General features: G+C 39.5%; 1 protein-coding gene across 4 annotated transcripts in view; it reads right to left on the reverse strand.

The window, feature by feature from the left end:
• Positions 1–11,685, reverse strand: part of gabrg2 (gamma-aminobutyric acid type A receptor subunit gamma2) — a 47,205-nt gene extending 35,520 nt beyond the window's left edge. For 3 of the 4 annotated variants that reach the window (XM_029447828.1, XM_029447826.1, XM_029447825.1), the window contains exons 1-2: positions 11,304–11,685; positions 3,891–4,030 (exon numbers count right to left, since the gene is read on the reverse strand). In XM_029447828.1, the coding sequence (XP_029303688.1) occupies positions 3,891–4,030; positions 11,304–11,419 (256 nt within the window). In that variant the 5' untranslated portion in view covers positions 11,420–11,685. The remainder of the gene's footprint in view (positions 1–3,890; positions 4,031–11,303) is intronic. The other variant, XM_029447824.1, reaches the window with a different exon arrangement.
• Positions 11,686–20,972: the final 9,287 nt, after the last annotated feature.

The following is a 20,972-nucleotide window of genomic DNA, read 5'->3' on the forward strand; positions in this document are numbered from 1 at the left end:
ACGTCAGACGCTGAGGAAGCTGAAAAGCTTTGTGTCAGATCCTCTAAATCAACCTGGATTACTACACTTTGCTATGTAATGTGTATGTTAACGGTTGACTGGGCGTTATGTCTGAGAGGAGAGTAAGGTTGAGAGTTGAAGTGGGAGCTATAGTGAGTATGAAAGATATACAGAGGGAGTGAGTGCACGTTTGCATCCATTTTTCATGTCACTCACAGGCAAACATACATAAATACATGCATTGCACCCCCATCCATCCACACACACACACACACACACACACACACACGCATGAACAAACTCGCACATACACAAGGTATTTCAGTGAAGGTTATGAACTAAAGTGCATATTATTACGTTGGCATACCAATTCCACTTATGTGGAATGGAAATATGTAACTTCTGGACCGGATTGTTAGTAAAATCACATATAAAGTTGCATGCATGGCAACATATTTTCTTCAGCCAACTAGAAATGGGACGTCTTTCAGGAATGCAAAACCTGATTCCAAAGATTATTTGAAGGTGCCAGTGAACATGAAGTGGCTGTGCTAAGAGTTCTAACTTGCTGTCTGTGACAACATAATACACGCCAACACACCCACCACACAGGCATCCTGGTAAATGGCTGATGTAATTAGCTCGTACTGACCAAATGCAGCACCACGCATGAGCAATCATTTAGCCCTAATAATTAAACTCACTGTATAAGAAATTAACGTTCTTGCCGTTGCTCTCCATATTTGTGAATTCCATGAAACAATCTTAATTTTTCTAGAAGGCAAGTACCTTCATCAAAGCCACGGATTTTCTCTGTCTCTCTCTCTTTCTCTCCTAATGTCTCTGTCCTATTTGCTTCAGTTTGCTTACGTACAGTAGACTCCAGGGGCATTAAAATTAAATGAGCATCACAATGGACTTCAAAGAGAGGCTGTGGCACAATCAGCAATGCATCTAAATCCACAGCGTTGCAGCGCTCTGAGGAGTGGAGGAGAATCTTCCCTTTGCCTTAGTGTAGTTGGTTGGTTGATTGGTTGGTGGATCACATGACAGTATAGCCAGCTAATTATAACCCTTCTGTAGCTGTGTAACTTGGCAGCAGCTGGAATGCCACCACCGAGTGAGCAAGATCATAGCGTGTTTGAAGATGATGGTTAAGATGGTGGCAGCCAGCCGCCCATCTACGCAGCGGCTCTCTGGGCTAAGGCTGCACCTCAAAGCACATCTGAGCTGCTCTTCAATTTATAGCACAAGCTCACTTCTAAAGTCTTAAGTATAGAGTCGATGCCCTTCGTGGAATGTGTCACATCATATGCAGCATTGTACATACTGTACAGTATATGGGAACAACATAAAAGCCGTGTAACGGATTGACTATGTGCATCCATGTAACTCCGCTGCTTTCATCTTATGCCATCATTTCATTCAATTCATTAGTCACGCTTTAAAGCTGCGTCAAGTCATTTCTCAGCAGTGGTACCTCCGGCTGGTCGTTTTTTCCTCCCCGATTTAAAATAATTAGCCATGTTTAGGGTTGTGAAGCCAGTGAGGGATTGTCCCCTTTCTCTGGCACTTGAGATGCCTATTGGTTTGGCCGCTTCGCCTTCAAGGAAGGGGAAGGAATCTGCTAGGGGCGAGAGCAAGAACCTCCCTCTCTAATCCCCATGTCCAGTCTACATGGTCATCAATGTAATAAGGGCATGTTTGGTGTCTCCGAGTGTTGCTAACATCTAATTGTAAACCTCCAGAACATGCAACATCACAGTTGTTAATCAGTTAACCGCAAATAATACAATATGTAGCTCAACAGTTTGTGATGTTTTTTTGGCAGAGATACCAAATAGAGGTCAGTATTTTCATTGCATATGTCAGTTTCTGTTTCCCTTTTCATTCGCATGTACAACGCTACAAGACACAACACTCAATTTAGTCCAACAAATGGTAAGTGTCTCGGCTGTAGCGCAGACTGACAAGACTGACATTTTTCCAAACCATTCGTGCCATTTCCCGCTTTAATACAGCACTAACCTGTGACCTTACAATGGTCGGAGAAGCAATTCACTGCTGGTATATAGAGTGATATATCGTTATCATTCTGTAAGAGTGTGTGATAGATTCTGACTTAAACCAGTTTTCCCAGGAACACCGACCCATGAATCAAGTATTCAAGGGTACTGAATATCTCCATATTCTGCTCTTGCAGATGGACGTGACAGGCTTTAGGATAAATGTGCACTTGACAAGGGAGCCCTGCCCAGCTGTCTGTCAAAGTGAAGGGAGTAAGCTACTTGTCTACTTCTCACATCAACAAGACAAGACTCGCGGCACCATGACGGACTGCTATCCCAACCATATTGCACGCATGTACATAAATACAGGTACACATCCTTTATAGTGAGCCCGGCTGCCTGTCAACACACGACACAGAAACACACACACATAGAGTGGACAGGCAAACACACAAGGACACCTTGTACTACCCAGCCTGGCGTAATAATTAACTGTATGCTGTGCATATTAAACCCTCCGTGTTCAATTTCTACAGCCAGTGAACAGGCCATCTAGTGCCGTTTTCATTATGTGCCTTAAAAAGTCATTATTTCTCATCATTTTACAATTTGCTGCAGAGATATTGGAATATGTATCAGGTGGCATGACTAACGTTATTACGAGCTACCACCAGAGGTGAGGCAAGTCCAATACAAGTCCTAAAATTAGTGTTTTGAGTCTCCATCAAGTCAATGATCCCTTTTAAATGTAATGCCATTTAGGATTTAAAACAGTAATAGTGGAGTAGATTTTTTTCAGGTGTTGCTTAACATTTGATTCCTGTGACTAAGGTGGGTGTTGGTGATAGTATTTTACCAAATATTAATCCAGTTTCAAATCCAGACAACAGCAAATGTTTAATTTTGGCTTTTTGGAAAGTAGAAAGCTACAGATGATATAATCCGCACCCGGTGATGTCACATTTCAAAGCAGCTAAAGCAGCGGTAAAAATGAGAAGCCTGCAAAACGCACCTTTAACTTGTGTTTGTGCAATGTGACTGGTAAGGTACTATTTATAACATCATTTTTAGTCTTTGGGCTTTGGGAGGATATCAAGTGATTACAAGCCATCAGGCTAGAGTCCAATAAAGTAACAAGTAACGAGTGTTAAACTCAAATTGCAAGTATTTTTCGTTTCATAAAGACACATTTAAAGTCAACAGATTCCTAACCTAAACATTTTGTTTTTGTGAGTAGCCAATAACGAAATCAATGGCTTGTTGAGAGAAATGTCTGACCTCTGAAACCCCTGAATAATGACTAAAAAGCATAATCAACCTAACCACCATGCTGTTCTCTCATCTCATCATCTCAAAAGCCAATGTGTTTTTCATAAAAAAAACTAAAACTGCTTTCTGTAAGTACGTGCACGTAAAGTGTACGTGTCACTGGATGAGTTTTCATAGTATGTAAGTGTCTCCTCTCAGTTTGTACAAGTGTCTTAAGATAATTGCTGCTTGATAATCCAAAAAAAGGAGAACGTCTCATAAGTGTTATTAATGTAAAGTAGTTATTAGTGACACATTTTGACAATCACATTAAAGGTTAAGTGGGGTTGGTTTACTTATCATTACCAAGTGTTTCAGGCTTCAGACCGCTTCACAATCATGGATTATCTTCAACTAGTGAGAACGTCTCCAGGCTCCTTCTAAAAACCAGTGGGTGACATCACAGATGCTACGTCCCTATTATCTACAGTTAATGCGTAAAGTGCTTGGCTATAAGCATGTTTGTCAGTTAATGAGTGCAATGTGTTCAATTGCAAATTTGGCCATCCACGTGGGTGTTTCTCTTTATGATTCTGCGACTAAACGGATCATCTGTGAAAAATCAGCACCCACCTCCAATGTCAGGTCTTAGCTTGTTGTCATATCCGTCTAGTAGGCTGTTTAGGATGTGTGTGACGTCACTCTCATACACTTTGGGAGTCAGCACCCACGTCTTGTTAGCCACCTCATCATCTTCATTAGTCTGGCAGGAGCTGCAGGGAGGAGAGAGAAAATAAATGCATGCAATCAATAATGTCTTTTAAAAGGGGAGCAAGCAGGGTTTTTGCTAGTGTGCTATGCATTCTTTCTAAAGAAATATTAGCAGATGAGAGAAACACATTTTAAATGTTGCACTATTCCCAGTCTCTATATTAAATGTCATAAATTAACGGTGAAATCCGGGTCCTTCTTTGTCTTTTCTGGCAGCTTCAAGCACCTGTAACCGTAACACCACAAATAGACTTTTGCAAACGCCGGCTTGTTCAACTATATCAGACCGATGTGACCGAGCGTGCCCCTCCATGAATGTGCTTATAATCCATATTAATATGAATCATCTAGGGTTCAACACTTGTCTTTTATCAAATATTCAACTTTGGTTTGTCTCGCAGCAATGCCATCTTACGGATATCAAACAAATAAACCTCCAAACAGGCTTTTTTTTTTGTTTGATTCAGATTGAAACTCCTATCAAAGATGTTAAACTTAATCTACCTCCTGCACCATTTAGTGTTTTTACAGAAGCAAAGAGCAATCATCGCCTACAAATGGCACAAGGGCCCATACATTAGATCGTTAGATGATTTAAAGGAAATAACTCAAATCTTGTTTATCTATATATTTTCAACATTGGGGTGCACCACCACACCAGGCTATCATCCATGTGACACATCACTTTTGTTATTAATTGTGTCCTCCTGGAAGCCTTGTACACACGTGTTCCCCATGGAGAGGTGCAGCTAATGCTTCATGTAAGTAATGCGGTTAGATAGTCAGCAACGTTGTTAACATCAGTCATGGAAACTGGACAGCTGATATTAGCATTAATGTCAAGGAAGTTGGACATAATGCTAAATGCCCACCTGGACAGATTCATCATGAGGACTCTTTCATTTCTTCTTCTTTTAAAAATTGAAAGTCCAATGATGGTGACACTTTCAAAGAGAGATGTTTTGACTTTTGCTGGCTTCCATCCAGTTGGCCATCTTGGACGAGTGTAATTTAGGACTTGAACTGCAAGTTTTACTGCTGCAAAAAAGTAACATTGAACAGAGGGAAAAGCCCAAATGAAATTACAGTCTTCCCACTGCTTCTCAAAATGGCCTTCGTTGCATAAACGCGACAAGAGAAATCTAAACAAATGTAAAAAATTGCTAATACTATTACAGTGAGGCCCGTAGTTTGAATGACAACCTCCACAATGAACTTCAATAACTCAATAAATAATAATGATGTGACGTGAATACATTCCAACATGGCAAAGTTGAGGAAGTTGACGGCAGGATTGTTTTGTCAAATCATGAATAGGGGTTTTCAAGTCCCACCAAGCTTCTGTGAGAGCTGGAGAAGACAATCCAATGAAAGATAAAGGTATGGAAATGCATTAGGGTGAAGTAATATGCTGACAACTACATGTTGCTATGACTTTACGCCCACTACAAGTTTCTCCTAATACACCCGTGTAAATGTGCACGCACTCTTTTGGAAGGAGCTGATTTTCTATGAGAACTGAGGACCTGCATAATATTAGATGCGTTGTGCAATCAGCACACATTTCATATCTCCTGTTATTTGTGCGATCTTCCTTGCATGTGCATTACATAGAGTCCTACTTCGCTAATTACCAGGAAGTTGTGCCTCAGGTGACAGAAGACTTTATAAATACCACAGATTTGTTCATAAGAAACAAGACAGAGACAAAAGTGATAGATACAATGGAGAGAGAGATTCCAAGAAAGAAGGATTTAGAGAATTGGCCCAGCAGCACAAAACAGCTACAGTGAAACAATTGGGAGCTTTCAGAAAAGCTTGAGAGAAATGAGAGGTAAAGATACTTCTGAATTGAATAATAAAGAAACAGTAATGGTGAGAATAGAAGGATGGAGGCCCTGATAGCTTTCTCGTGTTCTTAGGCTGCAAGGAATAATGTTTTGACCAGCACTCTTCCTTAGACTGCATTAAGTGCCATTAAGTGCCATCCGTCTCCACTACAACACTAGTGCCCAAAACATAAAATCTTAACATTCTTACTCAGGTGGAACCTTTTACATATGCCTTACTGGATGTTATATATATATATATATATATATATATATAGAAAGAGTGAGAGATAGAGATAGGGATATGGATAGATAGATAGATGGATGGATGGATGGATGGATGGATGGATAGATAGATAGATAGATAGATAGATAGATAGATAGATAGATAGATAGATAGATAGATAGATAGATAGATAGATAGATAGATAGATAGATAGATAGATAGATAGATAGATAGATAGATGGATAAACAGGGCAGAGAAGGGTGTAATAACTTGCAATTTCATCATCTATATTCATCTCACAGTATATGGAAATGCTCCAAAGACAAGCAGATCAAAGGAACAGTCATGTGTTCTCCACTGCAGGCAGATCTGAGGTTTTGCCTACTAATTCGGTACCTGAAGATCCACAGAGAGGTATGCGCTAGTGTGTGTGTGTGTGTGTGTGTGTGTGTGTGTGTGTGTACGTGTGGTGTGTGTGTGTGTGTTTGTGTGCGTATTTGTTTTTCATGCATATGTATGTTCGTGGATGTGTATGTAATGATGGAGAGTATTGGAGTTAAGTGTTGTGCTCACAGCTACTCTCATTAAGGACATTTGGATATATTCATACTTTCTACCCCTGCACATTTAGTGCTGTCGTCGATACACAGTCTCAATACACTTCAAAACGTGCCTGTTCGGAACGGGCCGATTGCTTGGCCTCCAGTATTGCCGCTTGCAGCTTTCTCGAGAAGCGCTCATTCAAACAACTTCACACTCGACACAGCAATTCCTTGGGACCTCAGCAACACACCCGGCAAGTGTGAAGTCGATCGGATGAACGGTTGTTGAGAGAAAATCAAAGGTAATACACAGATACATACGGAGACTCCTTCCATTTTAGTCAGATATTGCAGTATGCCACTACTATTAAACCGTTCTCAATTAAAATCTCATCTCAGGTTTCATGTAAAGCAGCACTGAGAACTGCCCCAGAACTGCCCCATCCTCTGCTGTTTTAAACATTCATGAGCTGGTTTAAAGTAGGGTAATGAGAGCAATACCAGCTTTAGAAAAAAAGCTATGGGCCTTTCATTAGCATCCACATCAAGTTCCCTGAGCTATCATTGTTGCATGTTTCCCAAATGCTTATTATCAACCAACAAGAAATTGGTCCTGCACTGATGGCAACAACGCAACAAACCAATCTTGCACGTAACCTCGTTGCTACAACCCTCCTCTCACAAGCTCTAACATTAATAACACATTACATTGGACAATTAATTAACTAATTAACAAACTGTAGTAATTTAAAGTGGATGTAAATTGTGCTTCTGCTTACTCACGCAGGCTGCCAATTTACAAAAATGAACATCTGCAGTTATGGTACTCTCATACAGGACCAATCCAAAGCAGATCCTATAGATGAACTGTTATTGACAAGCAAGGTTGGCTTGTTTCTGCCAGCGATCAAGTACCAATGTTGTGTATCAAGTTAAAGAGCCAATCAGTAATATGTTTTTGGACTATTTCAATGTGATGTTTCACTTAAATAAGATGTAAACAAACCGGCAGCAACATAAACTATTAATAGGTAATTATGATGCGCTCTATCATTGGTAGATTAGATAGCTTGTCAATCATTAAGGGAGTGACAGAAGGGTTCAATTCTGTGTGGGGTGAGATTTAAATCGTGGTGCTTTGAGTTTCATATGAACAGAGATATTACAGTGTGTCTATATCTAATGCAACATTTCAGTAATAAACTTCTGCATATACAGTACAATCAGGCCATATATATATATAACCTATGGAGGGAAACAAAACATCCGTGGACTACTTTTAAAAGTATCATCTCTCTACTCTAGTGTGCTCATTCACCTGCTGTGTACCTGTGTACTTAAAATAGAAATGGGCAAACCCTTTTGGACTAAGGGTAGTAGATCTAAATTTATCCACCGGATCTCTTAGAATACAGACAGAAGTAGTAAAAGCCGTAGTAAAAAAAGACTTTAGATAGGACACTCAGAGATAGCAAGGCATGTTGTGTGGCAATATCCATGACCCCACTTCAGATTTCTTGCTGTACTTAACGGGCCGAGTAAATGGGAGTAATCACCGCTGTCGTTAATTCACACTACCATATCGGAGAAATCTGAAATCCCTCTGACCTTAATACCTCCTGGGTGATGAATATGACAGTCTGTCTAAACTGTAAGCAAGAGGCAGCTATGAGCTTTGACTGTCATATTCAACTGTCCTGTCAAAAAGTCTTAAATCGACATGGGAACAAGGAAGATTGACATTTGTGCGCTATCAACAACTTTTTTTGGAGACATAAATACATATGGTAGTCATTATGGGATACATGACAGATTGACAGTTTGTCAAAATGTTTCATCCCAACATCCCCAGTGATGACAAGAGACAGATAGTGTTTGAGGGTTTGTTTGGTTGAGTCCAATACACTGTATGGACTTTGAAGGAACTGCACTGGTACAACTGGGCTGGGTAAAGCTGGAATGCAACAAGCGGCATGCTGGATTGTCCTCTTCTAAAAATGTGTCCAACATCATCCACACTTACAGCAGCTCAAAAGAATGCGCCAGTAGTAACAGTATTATTGTTATGTATGAACCATATTCAGTTCACTTACTATGTATATAGCATTTTATTGCTAGCAAGATAATGTTAGCCAGGCGTCCACACTGCAGGTGTAGAAGACACATGTTTAAACAACTGAAGATTTAATTTAAGTCACTTTATCATTATTTGTTGTATGTAAAAGTATGCAAACGGCAGGTAACTATGCGGGTTGGTATGCTGTTGGCAAGGCATCTGTTACTTGTGACTTGTTTAGCAAGAGGACCTTTTGATTTAGGTTGCTGTGGTTGTGAGAGGCCACAACTACATCAGGCTTTGTGTTGTTTTTGTTATTGGAGTCCTGCATTGCTGGCATTGATACGTGGCATTATATATTATATATGATATTTTAGATGATGAAGGATATCGTTAAATCCACAACCCTAGAGACATTTTATGGTGTGATGTTGTAAAACCCTGAAAGACATAGAGAAAATATTCCATACCAATACTTTTTCACTACTTTCTATGGAGAAAATTCATTGTTGACTTCCTGCTGGACCTCCTAAAAGTGTAATTTTATTTGTTCCTATATGTCCGATTATAAGAACTGATTATTATTTGACAGGCGCTAGAGGAAATTGTATTACTAATTCATAGAATCAAATTATGATAATTTCGAGTAACAACAATCCTGAAATCTGATTTACTGTAATGTCCCATGTATGTATATCTAGTGTCTATGCCCATCAAACCAATATAAGCCCTTACTTCATGAGAAATATACATTAGTATTACAATATGTTCTGGTACAATTATGGTTATATGAAAAAAAAAAAAAACTTTGATTATACAATGACTTTCTTCTGCCACCTAAAGTGTTTGATGTGAGTTTGCAGAACAGTAAACATCACTTGGATATTAATAAGTAAAAGCCTGAGCTCAGCACTTCCTCACTGTGACATCACTTCCTCCTGTCATGGCCATAGCTCTCCTAGTGGTTCCTGGGCCTACATCTGAAGCCTAATTATTGACTGATGGTACAATATGCCAAAACATTTCTAACAAAATGTCTTTTACTTCTACTTGATGGGGGGGGGGGGGGTGCATTTGGGTTGATGTATGGTGATGTGCTCAGACATCACTACACATAGTAACTGTAAATGAGTCACAAAGTAGCATAGATTACTAAAAGCATGCCAGAGGCCTTGAGATGTCTTATGTAAGAAGTCTCTTACATGAATCACAAATGACGTGCAATGAAACTTACAGAGGAGAAGCCGTCTAATTAATTAGTTATTACAAATCACTTTTATATAAACTATTTGAAAAGAGGATATATCTTACTGGCGTTGGGGGATGACAAGGTTTGAGCCACAGATATGGGACCAGTGTTTACATAAAGAGCTCTCATTTGGCCTTGTTATGGTTATTTAAGAAGCACCCAAATGTCACATCTCAGTTCAATATGTTACAATCACTTATACACAACATGTATAAATCCATAGCTTGCCCATACATCTCAATTGTGGATGTAATGCAATGGGGCAAGGTGTTGTGTTTACTCAAACATATTGTGAACACTACTTGTGCATACAATTAGAAATACACAGGCCTGGGAATGAAGGCTGGGCATGGAGCCCTGAGGTTGCGATCGGCATGACGGTGATTGAACGTCGTCTGATTTATCTGCCTCCATTTTTCACCCTACAACAGCACAAGACGAGAGCGAAGCGAGGAGCCTAGCTATCCTTCCCCTTGACTTCTCTCATCTTAGTAAACGAGAATAATGTCTTGACAGGGACAACCAAACAGCTTCTCTCAACAAACTCAAATATGCACCTCAGTTAAAGCTGAAATGACAGTCCTTTGCCTCTGTGTGTGTGTGTGTGTATGTGTGTGTACAAGACAAGGATGAGTCCATATGTGTTATCCTTGTCCTTATTGTGCCTTTACACTTGCATTCTCTGTGTGATTGTCTGCCATTTTGAAATGCTTTTTTATTTCAAATACGTGGGATGAGACGTACCTTCACTCAAACTCAAGTTGTCTTTATTACAAAGGACTGTTTTGCACATATTCGAGTTCGGCCACATCCTTAATAACGAGGCTTTGGCTCTTAGAATAGACCTGATCCTTAAAGGCAGCTTAGCAGAGACTATATGTAGCCTTAGCTTCAAGCAAATTAGCCTGCCACTATGCTATTTCTAACGCTGGACAGATTGTGTGAGATACTGGTGTCTTCATAGAAACGCTTATATGCAAAGAAATGCCACTCTAATTTCCACAGCCGAATATTTAAGGCAGTTCTCTGTCCGTCGCTTCTGTTTTCTGTGAAACAAATGTATTATGATCCATCTCCCAGTAATGCGATGCATGTGTCGCTATGGTTATCTAAAACACTGTAATATCACACGTCCATGTCGAGCCACAATTAAACGTGTGATATGTACACTATATGCCTTGGTTTTCTAAAAAAAACGAGATTCCTCTCAGCTACCTAATTGTCCATGATCCCACTAAAAGCAGGGATGTGTTGGTATTAGATGGGAGGCACCGCAAAATGATGTGTTGTTAAAATAAGACACACGGCTACCCAGCAAAGCCGACACAAAAATCATGGTTAAGCGATGAAATATCACGCATTAATATCTTACCTTTTCGGGAGATTAACGACAATAAACACCCAGAGAAACAGCTTCAGGGGGAGGGAAGGCTTCGCCATTGCTGTCGAGCATTTGGAGGCTAAATTTGGTGAAGCCATCGTCACCATCTTCGTTTCCTCTTTATTGCAGATGGACGTGTCCGTCTATTTACTGTGTTTCCTCTCTACGATACATTACGCACGTTAGCAGTAGCGGGTCTGCAAATCTAGACCCGAGGCGGACGTGCGGTGGAGTAAAATCAGCCAAAACAAAATCGATGCGAGTCGAAGGCTTGATTTCGCGTCGCTCGGTTTTTTTTTTGGGTTTTTTTTTTTTGCGTGTCTGTTTGCCGAATCGTCAGCCTAGCAGGGCCCTAAACAATTACCACAGACGGCGAAGCCCCCCCGTAATATGCTACTCAAATGTCGAGCAGCTGAAAAAAAAAAGCAGTGGAGCCTCAGTCTGAATGCAGATTAACACTGGGGTCAGAGAGGAACTGATGCACGTTGCTGCAGCACGGAACAACACATGCGTGGTTTCACCGAGCGGAAGCAGGGCTGCACTGAATAGGGGGGAAAAGCCTTAGCTTGCTGCTACAGGAACAATTGTGTTTTTTATTTTTCCACTGCCAGCACACTATTGTTGTATACCACGGGATGACTGTTAACACATACATGTGTTTTACTATGATATCATTATACTATGTAGTAACGATATAATTACTAGTTGCAGGTGTAATTGCTGCCAAATAATGTGATGCAGCAGTTAACACAATTTAATGTGGGGGCTCACAAAATGAGATCTAAGGTGACATTTGGGGTCCCTAACAGACAAATAATAAGCAAGTATAACATTGTATGCAGTCTCTGTGACCACAATGAATATAGAAGACTGGAAGTTGTACTTTTCCTACGTACAGTGCAGACAAAGAAAGTGTTGTATAAGTAATTATAAAAATCCTTTCAGGGGCAGAAGTATGTGTGAGTTGATGCCATACAGATGTATTTAGAATCCTAAATGAGCCACAGGCCTGAGTGGAGGCCAGTCACGCTTTCAGCACCTTGGACAGCTCTATTAGTTTCATCTGCATGACAAACCACCAATCAGCACCAAGGACAGCTTCTGTCAGTGTGTTACCGCTTAAATCAGAGGAATACTGACTCTCACGGCCCAGTTGATTTGACAATATAAATAAATAAATACTGTCATCTCCAAAAAAACAAGATGATTAGTTTACTTTGCTGCTTATGTAGTACTTTAAATGATTACTTGACTGAATGAGGCAACGTAGCCTGTGTCAGAGGATGCATTTATATGTTGGCAGCATACACAATTTGTCTATGATATATATGCTTTTACAAGTTGTTTGGCCTATTTTGAAAGTAACCCAGAAAGAGCATTCTGAGTTGTGCATTGTCCTTTGTAAGGTGCTCTAGTACCCATTGCAATACCCTTATATAAGTATGCTAATTCTCCTGTTTGGTGGGGTGTTACTTCTTTCCAAGGACTCCTTGAGGGGAAGTTTGAGAACAAAATATGTGTTCATAATCTAAAATACAAAATGGTAGCCTATCACGCACTGTCTCATAAATTACTTTGATACTGTTGTTACACTGCAATATATCTCCCTCTCACTCTCTCTCTCTCTCTCTCTCTCTCTCTCTCTCTCTCTCTCTCTCTCTCTCTCTCTCTCTCTCTCTAATTCAAATTCTATTGGCATGACCATATTATAAAACAGTATTGCCAAAGCACATTGTACAAAGAGGTAGTAAACTTTTAAAAATGCAAACAAATACTCATTAAACAACAATATTTTGTAACGTAATTATTAACAAAATGAAGCATGAACACAACACAAGAAAAGCATAGACTTGGTGGTAGTTAGGACTGTGTGCGGGACACAAGAGCAAAGTAGGTCACATGTCCTCAGCAGCATTCTTCTGTCTTCTGTTTTGACTGACCCAAGAACACATCTGCCAAGTTTCCATTCTCAAGTGTGCACAGTACATGCTGAAGGTATCCTTTATCTGAGCGCCATTTCTCATATGTTGCTATCTTTACTGACTTCATATAGATTGTATCAACACAGTGCGTTAAAATTTACTACAACAAGGTGAAATATTTTTTCCTGTCTTTTTCCTCAGTCGACATACTGTTTTTTTTAATTATATATTTTGTCCCTATTCAATAAAAAGTCTGCTGTCAAACAAAATACAGTTAATTTATCTAATTTAATATGAAAACATACCAGCCTAAAAGTTGAAGGGGGGGAAATGAGCACCAAGGAGAGTGGCAGGTGCTTTCAGAGTTGTCGTCTTGTCATGGTGCATTAGTTCAAATTCCCCATCTGAACATTTATTCCATGGCAGTGAACATGCTGCGTTATCACTTCTATAGTCCCATGAGGTGACAGTCATGGTAAACTGTTACTTTCACATGTCTTCGGCCTTATAAACCAGATCACTCAAAATGACATCCAACCATTGTCTGGTTCCTGTTATTAAAATTCGACTGTGGCAATCATAGTTGATTGTAGCTGTTTTCTCCTAAGTGTGACATGCATGGAAGATGAGCTGTGTCTGATTTGAAAACACCATCATGTGTTTACTTGTGGCAAGTGAGGCTCAGCGTAGGTTAATCATCTTAAGTAAATTGACAGATGCTTCATCAGGCAAGAAGCACAAACCAACAACTGCTCCAAAATACAGTGTAAATGGTGAGAGAAAGTCTCGTAATATTTATACTTATACTTATGTATGGTCTTATAACCAGTTTGCAATTCATACTCCCTGTCCATACTGTACCTCAAAACATCAAGACAGTAAGATAGGTCATGTTTTGACCTTTTTATGTTTCGTAAGGCTATAACACTTGCGAAACACAATTGCATTTAACATTTAACTTTTTCTTTTGTGCATTTAAAACCCTGCTTGTATTATGAGTTGAGTTACATAGCAGAGTAGAGTAATTCATATTGCCCTCACATGCTATTTTTCAATTTTAATATCACTATATAGATATTCTATATTTCTACAGCTGTGGAAATATAAATGGAAATGTAGGCTCTGCATAATCATTTATCAATTTATCATACGTTAAACTGGTCCAAACAGGGGCGCACACACACACACACACACACACACACACACACACACACACACACACACACACACACACACATCCCATATCATTCAGTCCCTAGGGCCATATAAATCTCCTTGCCCTGCAGCCATGTCACCGCAGCTGTCAGAGTATCTAGCCATGCAGGTCGTGACCCAGACATCAGCATCGGCTATACTGGTTAGCAGTAGAAGGTATCGATCTAACTAAGATGTAAGAGGCAATTTACATAAATGCTACATTGGCTACTAAATTGTAACATTGAATTAACCCATGTGGATGTATTTTGTTAGTCGGAGACATTCCCGGCTGGGTGGTAAATAGATACACAAGGCTTTCATTTTGTTTGCTATTACAACATGTGACCAGATGTTTACTTTAAATATACAGGGATTATACTAAACATGTATTCTGATGATACAGGGCTGGCAGTTAATATCCCGATTTCCCGATCTATTTCTCTTTTTCATGCTGTCCCTTAATCGCTCTTAAAAAACACACACACACACACACACACACACACACACACACACACACACACACACACACACACGAGAGAGAGAGAGAGAGAGAGAGAGAGAGAGAGAGAGAGAGAGAGAGAGAGAGAGAGAGAGAGAGAGAGAGAGAGAGTAACAGATAGAGTGAGAGGGAGATGAGCTGTCAGGTTAGATCCACTTGGTTCAATAGTCACAGCAGAAATTTGAGCCAAATTGGCGCTTTCCCATATCATGGATTCACCTGGGCTCTGTGTGTGTTTATAACATTGAGAAAATACATGCACGTACTTACCTCTACAGGCATCAATTCATAATTGTTGTGGGGCCCCTGGCTTACACGTGGACTAAGTGTTATACAGACATATCACACAAACCTGATCCAAATATCTGTAGTCATGGTGAAGTCATGGTGAAGCGGATGAAATATATTGAGTATATTACAATGAAGCATAATATATATAACAAAACATCCAGGGTTATTATTTCTGCAATCAAACAGATTAGGTGCATTGTAGGCAGTGAAAGTACTGCCGATTGAAGACTTAGTTTAGTGACATGTCTTCTTACAAATAATTTCAATAACAACGTCATCTGTCATGGCCCCCCATTCTCTCTGCAGACAGGGTGACATGTGTTAGTCTGGCTGTGACGATATGTTGTGTCATCTTTAGATTGGAGCTGGGAGAGGTATAGTCTTCTATAATGGCACCATTGAACACACAGATGCCCAGTTCCACTATCATTCCAGTTCTACAACCCACACATATGCTGTCACAGCCCCACTCTGTTAGCATCAAGCTGTGGGAGCAGAATGATCCACTGTAAGCACTATTGGATTTGAGAAACAGTCTGGCATTTAGACCACAGTGATGTAACATCAAAATCAAAAAGAGGAATAAGAAAAAAGATACAAAACAAACTTCATGAGAAGATTCTACTGCAGCGAGATTCGGAAAATAAAAGGGCAATGAAACTAGAATAGACGAATGCAGTATAAGGCCAGGTGGCCTGCTTATTAAACATAGCAAATGTGCAAACACATCCCTCCTTACTGAGAGCTTTCGGACATGAACATGAGAAAGCACTCTCTGTGGTCTGACATTACTAAAAATTTTAAACCATATCTGAAATGCCATCAGACTGGATCCCAATGCACCTTGTCTCTAAATGGTCCTCAGTCCAACTGACTCTAGCTTTTTACTTGCCATGCCTGTTATATAGCGCCGCTTTCTTTAAAATCTGTCTTCATTCGACCCCATTTAGAAATAGTTTCTTTATCTTAACAACATGTCATGCGGAGTCATTTGTTGTCTCTGCTGATATAACGACGGCCCACATTAAGAGTAACATGTCTGCATCGTTTGATTTGCTGTTTGTTTTTTACCTTTGAGCTGATAACGGTTTCTCTCTGACTTTATACATCATCTACAAAAACACTGTTATTATAGGAATAACCTAGTGAACATTCCTATTAGGGAGTGTATCTGAAAATATTATTCATTATTTACTCAGCATTTTTACTCCCTTAACTCAGGATATTAACGGCATATGAGAGTAACATGTGTTTCATTCACTGGTCCTAGTTGGGTGTTCCTGGCCAACCATATACACAACTATGTGGTCACAAACATGCCCCCCCCCCCAATTGTCACATCATACTGCACCAAGTACTAAAAGTAAACACCATATTGTTCTTTCTGTTTCATTTTTATTATTGTATTTTTAATAGCATTTGTTTTTGAATATCTCATGTTACAGCTTGAGAGCCTGGAGGTTTTCAGCTGATCATTTGATCACCATGGAGAATAATGTCACTAGAATTGGATTGATATGAGATGCCAACAACCCCCTCACTGTGAACAGGCAGCTGCGGAGGGTGTGAACTGTTTCAAACTTGTTAGGCATTTACATCTGTCAACTTGAAGGGTGCACAAACCACCAAATCAATCACGTCTCAGGCTTTTATCCTCACACTGTTTGCATTTAACCTGGCAAACTGTATGGACTGTGTCTGGATCGTGGGTGGATCTCACTTTAAATGCCGGTCTTTGAGGAAAATGCCTCTGCGAGTAAGCAGATGTGATGAATGATTGACTTATTTGGGCCAAGGGTAATGAGCAGTTAAGCAATATGCTGTACTGTAAAGCAGTGAAATATACATTGTAGCCGCTTGTAAGCCGCTTGAAATCTGCCAATAAAGTACAATTTGATCGACAGTAGAACTACTATAGGTCGATCTACTATAGGTCGATGTACTATAGGTAGATCTACTATAGGTCGATCTACTATAGGTCGATCTACTATAGGTAGATCTACTATAGGTCGATCTACTATAGGTCGATCTACTATGGGTCGATCTACTATAGGTCGATCTACTATAGGTGGATCTACTATAGGTCGATGTACTATAGGTAGATCTACTATAGGTGGATCTACTATAGGTCGATGTACTATAGGTAGATCTACTATAGGTCGATCTACTATAGGTCGATCTACTATAGGTAGATCTACTATAGGTCGATCTACTATAGGTCGATCTACTATGGGTCGATCTACTATAGGTCGATCTACTATAGGTGGATCTACTATAGGTCGATGTACTATAGGTAGATCTACTATAGGTGGATCTACTATAGGTCGATCTACTATAGGTCGATCTACTATAGGTCGATCTACTATAGGTCGATCTACTATAGGTCGATCTACTATAGGTCGATCTAATATAGGTCGATCTAATATAGGTCGATCTACTATAGGTCGATATACTATAGGTCGATCTACTATAGGTCGATCTAATATAGGTCGATCTACTATAGGTCGATATACTATAGGTCGATCTAATATAGGTCGATCTACTATAGGTCGATATACTATAGGTCGATCTACTATAGGTCAATCTACTATAGGTCAATCTACTATAGGTCAATATACTATAGGTCAATCTACTATAAGTCGATCTATAATTTGAGGGTTTAGAAACTGCTTCGACAAATCACAGAAATAATAAAAGATAAGTTCAAGGTGCCAGTTTTACACATGCATCATTATGTAATGTTTGGAATGGTCTAAAACCATAGCTTTGTATATGTTGTTTGGGTACAATCATTGTACATTCAATATAGATATTAATTCAAAGTATTTGCCTGCAACACAGTGAACACAAATACATAAATCTAGCACAGTGTGTTCCCTTCCATTGCAGTCTACTTCAATTGGATTTTTCAAATGGCCTTTAAATCACAGTGGGAATAGAAAAATCAAAGTGAGAGTTCATCTGCCAAGTGAAAAAATATTAATAATATCTTAGGTTCTATTTAAGTTTCCAAACTTGTTTTATTGAGTTGAATCAAGGTTCAATATGACAATTTATCCGGATCTATCTAGATTGGTCTGATCCAGTAAACCATCCATTGTACATAGATTGAACAAACCATAAGGATTATTTAGAAATTCAGTTTGCTCTAAGCTTGTATCAGTCAAGCTCAATCGTCTGCTTTTCCATGAGGCTTGCACACATGCTCTTGAATTGTGGCTTGTAAGGAGCCTGCCAGAGTCTAACCTCTCCACTGTGATTAGGGGGAAATTTAGCTGGCTGATTTCACAGCCTCTTTTATATGGTATTTGGTCTGCCTGAATTTAAGCAGGTATAATCTCCGCTCCCAAAGGTAGATCACGGGGAGTTTCTAGTTTCAGCTTCGGTATTATTTCTGAGGCTTTTATGTTCTCTTTAGAGTCACGGCTTTATCAAAAACAAAAGCACAATTGAGCCCAAAGTCACTGATGCAGCTATTACAGATTACATATGAGGGAGAAAATGCCAAAATGGAAGAGTGGTACAAGTTGCAGGCAGAGCACCGCCAAGTAAATTAAAGCAGAAGGATACTGGAATATGTGGAGTGGGTTTTTTTTTTTTATTATTTCTGCATCGCACCCTCAGGAATTTTTCTACTTCTTTTCTAAAGCCTTTTTGTGAGGGGAAAAACAAACTGAAGCTGAAACACAAATGCTTCCACACACCGGGTGCAGATGCCAACAATATTTATCTGCTTTGGGATGTATTTACAGTATGATGCATTTTTCTATCAGAAGTAAATCTCCCTATCATTACACAACAGTTGCTATCACGATTAGCTGTCCCCTTGGCAGAATGCTAATGCCCTGACATTTCCAGCAATGCTTTTCGTGCTGTAGGGAACAACTTTATAATGAATTACAAATGCATTTCTGCCTGTGGCCTTCATTGCACCCTGATGTTTCCAAAATAAAGTTGTTCTCCACAGCACTGCAAGTGTTGCTGGTATTTTCCCCTTCAAGGTGGCATCTCTGTTTTCATTTACCTTTTTTTTTTTTTATAGTTGAATATGTGCCAGAGCCCCACTTTGTCATCTGAAGAACACATTCATCATAGGCTGGAGTTTCCAAAAAAACTTCAAAACGTAGTTTGAAAATCCCCTTTATCTTTTTGGCCCATGTTTTGTTGGTGGATTGAAAAAGCCATTAAGACGCATATTTACTTTGATCACAGCTAATAAAAAAGCTCTAATAAAGCCTGGTGCGTGTGTCACAAAGAGGATAGGCCACTAGCAATGGGTGTCACTAAATGGACCGTCCCCTAGGGAACACTTCACCATCACATGGACCATCAGCTCTAAACTCTTGTTTCTGTGTTTTAATGGCATCCAAAGCACCACAATACAAAAGGAACCATTTAGTCCATCCAATCGAGGTGCAACAATATACACTCAACATCTCTTCAATGGAGAGCATGTTACCTAAGTCATTAAGAAAACAGCAGGGGAATTGATTCTGAAAGCAATATTTTTTCTGTATGTCTCACTTTGATAATATTAAATGGGTTTCCTAATGGTGGCCAAAGGCTGTGACTAACAATACTGCAGATGTGTGTGCAGAGCACCACTGTATCTTTAATTATTATTTAGCAACATCATGATGATGATGATGATGTCATGGATTATGACAACTTGATTGGGCTTTAACTTTGGGAAACATGTGTATTGATAATAAAGACAATAGGATGACTTTCGTATGAGAATAAGATTTCAACCAGTAGAAAATTAATCTCTGAATCTACAAAGGAATATACTATGGAAAACTATTCATCATACAATACTGGAAACATCATTTTCATAGGGTAGAGCAGCATGGCCCTTTCACTTTACGATGACATTCAAAATGACTAGAGGAGAAATAAATTACTCTAATTCAGCACAAAAGTTGAATTGTTTTATGAATATGGGGTCCTACCTCACCTGATCAGTGCAGCAGATCTTCACACAGATCAGTGGTTTTTAATGCCTTTGAATTCAATTAATTGCGTAGGGGAAGGTTTTATCCTCGTCACTCTTCTTTGTGTCTCTATCAGGATGCTTACGCAACATCTTGTTTAACCCAAGGCCATAGCACTCTGTCCTATTGTGCAGAGTGGGCATATTGGTTACTCACAACAGTTGATAATTTACTCAGCCTTGTTGTGCTCATGGTGGAGTGGGCCTCCCATTTTGTCTCTGACAAAGAGGATACACAACAGCCAGGTTTGACATTTCCATACAGTTTAGAGCCTTTAATTCCCAGGAAACACGAAGAAATATATATTTTAAAAAGAAAGTACACAACAAACAGTATGGACTCTCTGAAACACTCTTCCCCTGTAGACTTGAACGTTGGTTTGGAAAAGGATGTTGCTCGCTCCTTCAAAGAGGATGGCATCTGTATTCAGCTTGGATTCACAAGTTGCAATGGAATTCAAAGGCAAATAATATAGAGTATCCAACATGTATAAACACCTCTCAAACTACTCCTGCAACACAATTCATTTTTTCCTCTGGTCCATACTTATGTTGAGTGTGTTCCAAATAAGTTGCTGCCTGCAATTAGTGGTATTTAAAACACAAATGTTCCTACACTTCTGTGGAGGTGTGAATGAGTCAAAAAAAAATGTGAATAGCGGGGAAACAACCTGACTCCATCACTCTAGCATTGGATGAAACCACCTCTTTTGAAAAGAAAAACTCTCTCGTGATTGGTTGCTAGATCTGTCGCTGTT

Source organism: Cottoperca gobio, chromosome 14 (assembly GCF_900634415.1).
Source record: "Cottoperca gobio chromosome 14, fCotGob3.1, whole genome shotgun sequence".
NCBI classification, from domain to species: Eukaryota; Metazoa; Chordata; class Actinopteri; order Perciformes; family Bovichtidae; genus Cottoperca; species Cottoperca gobio.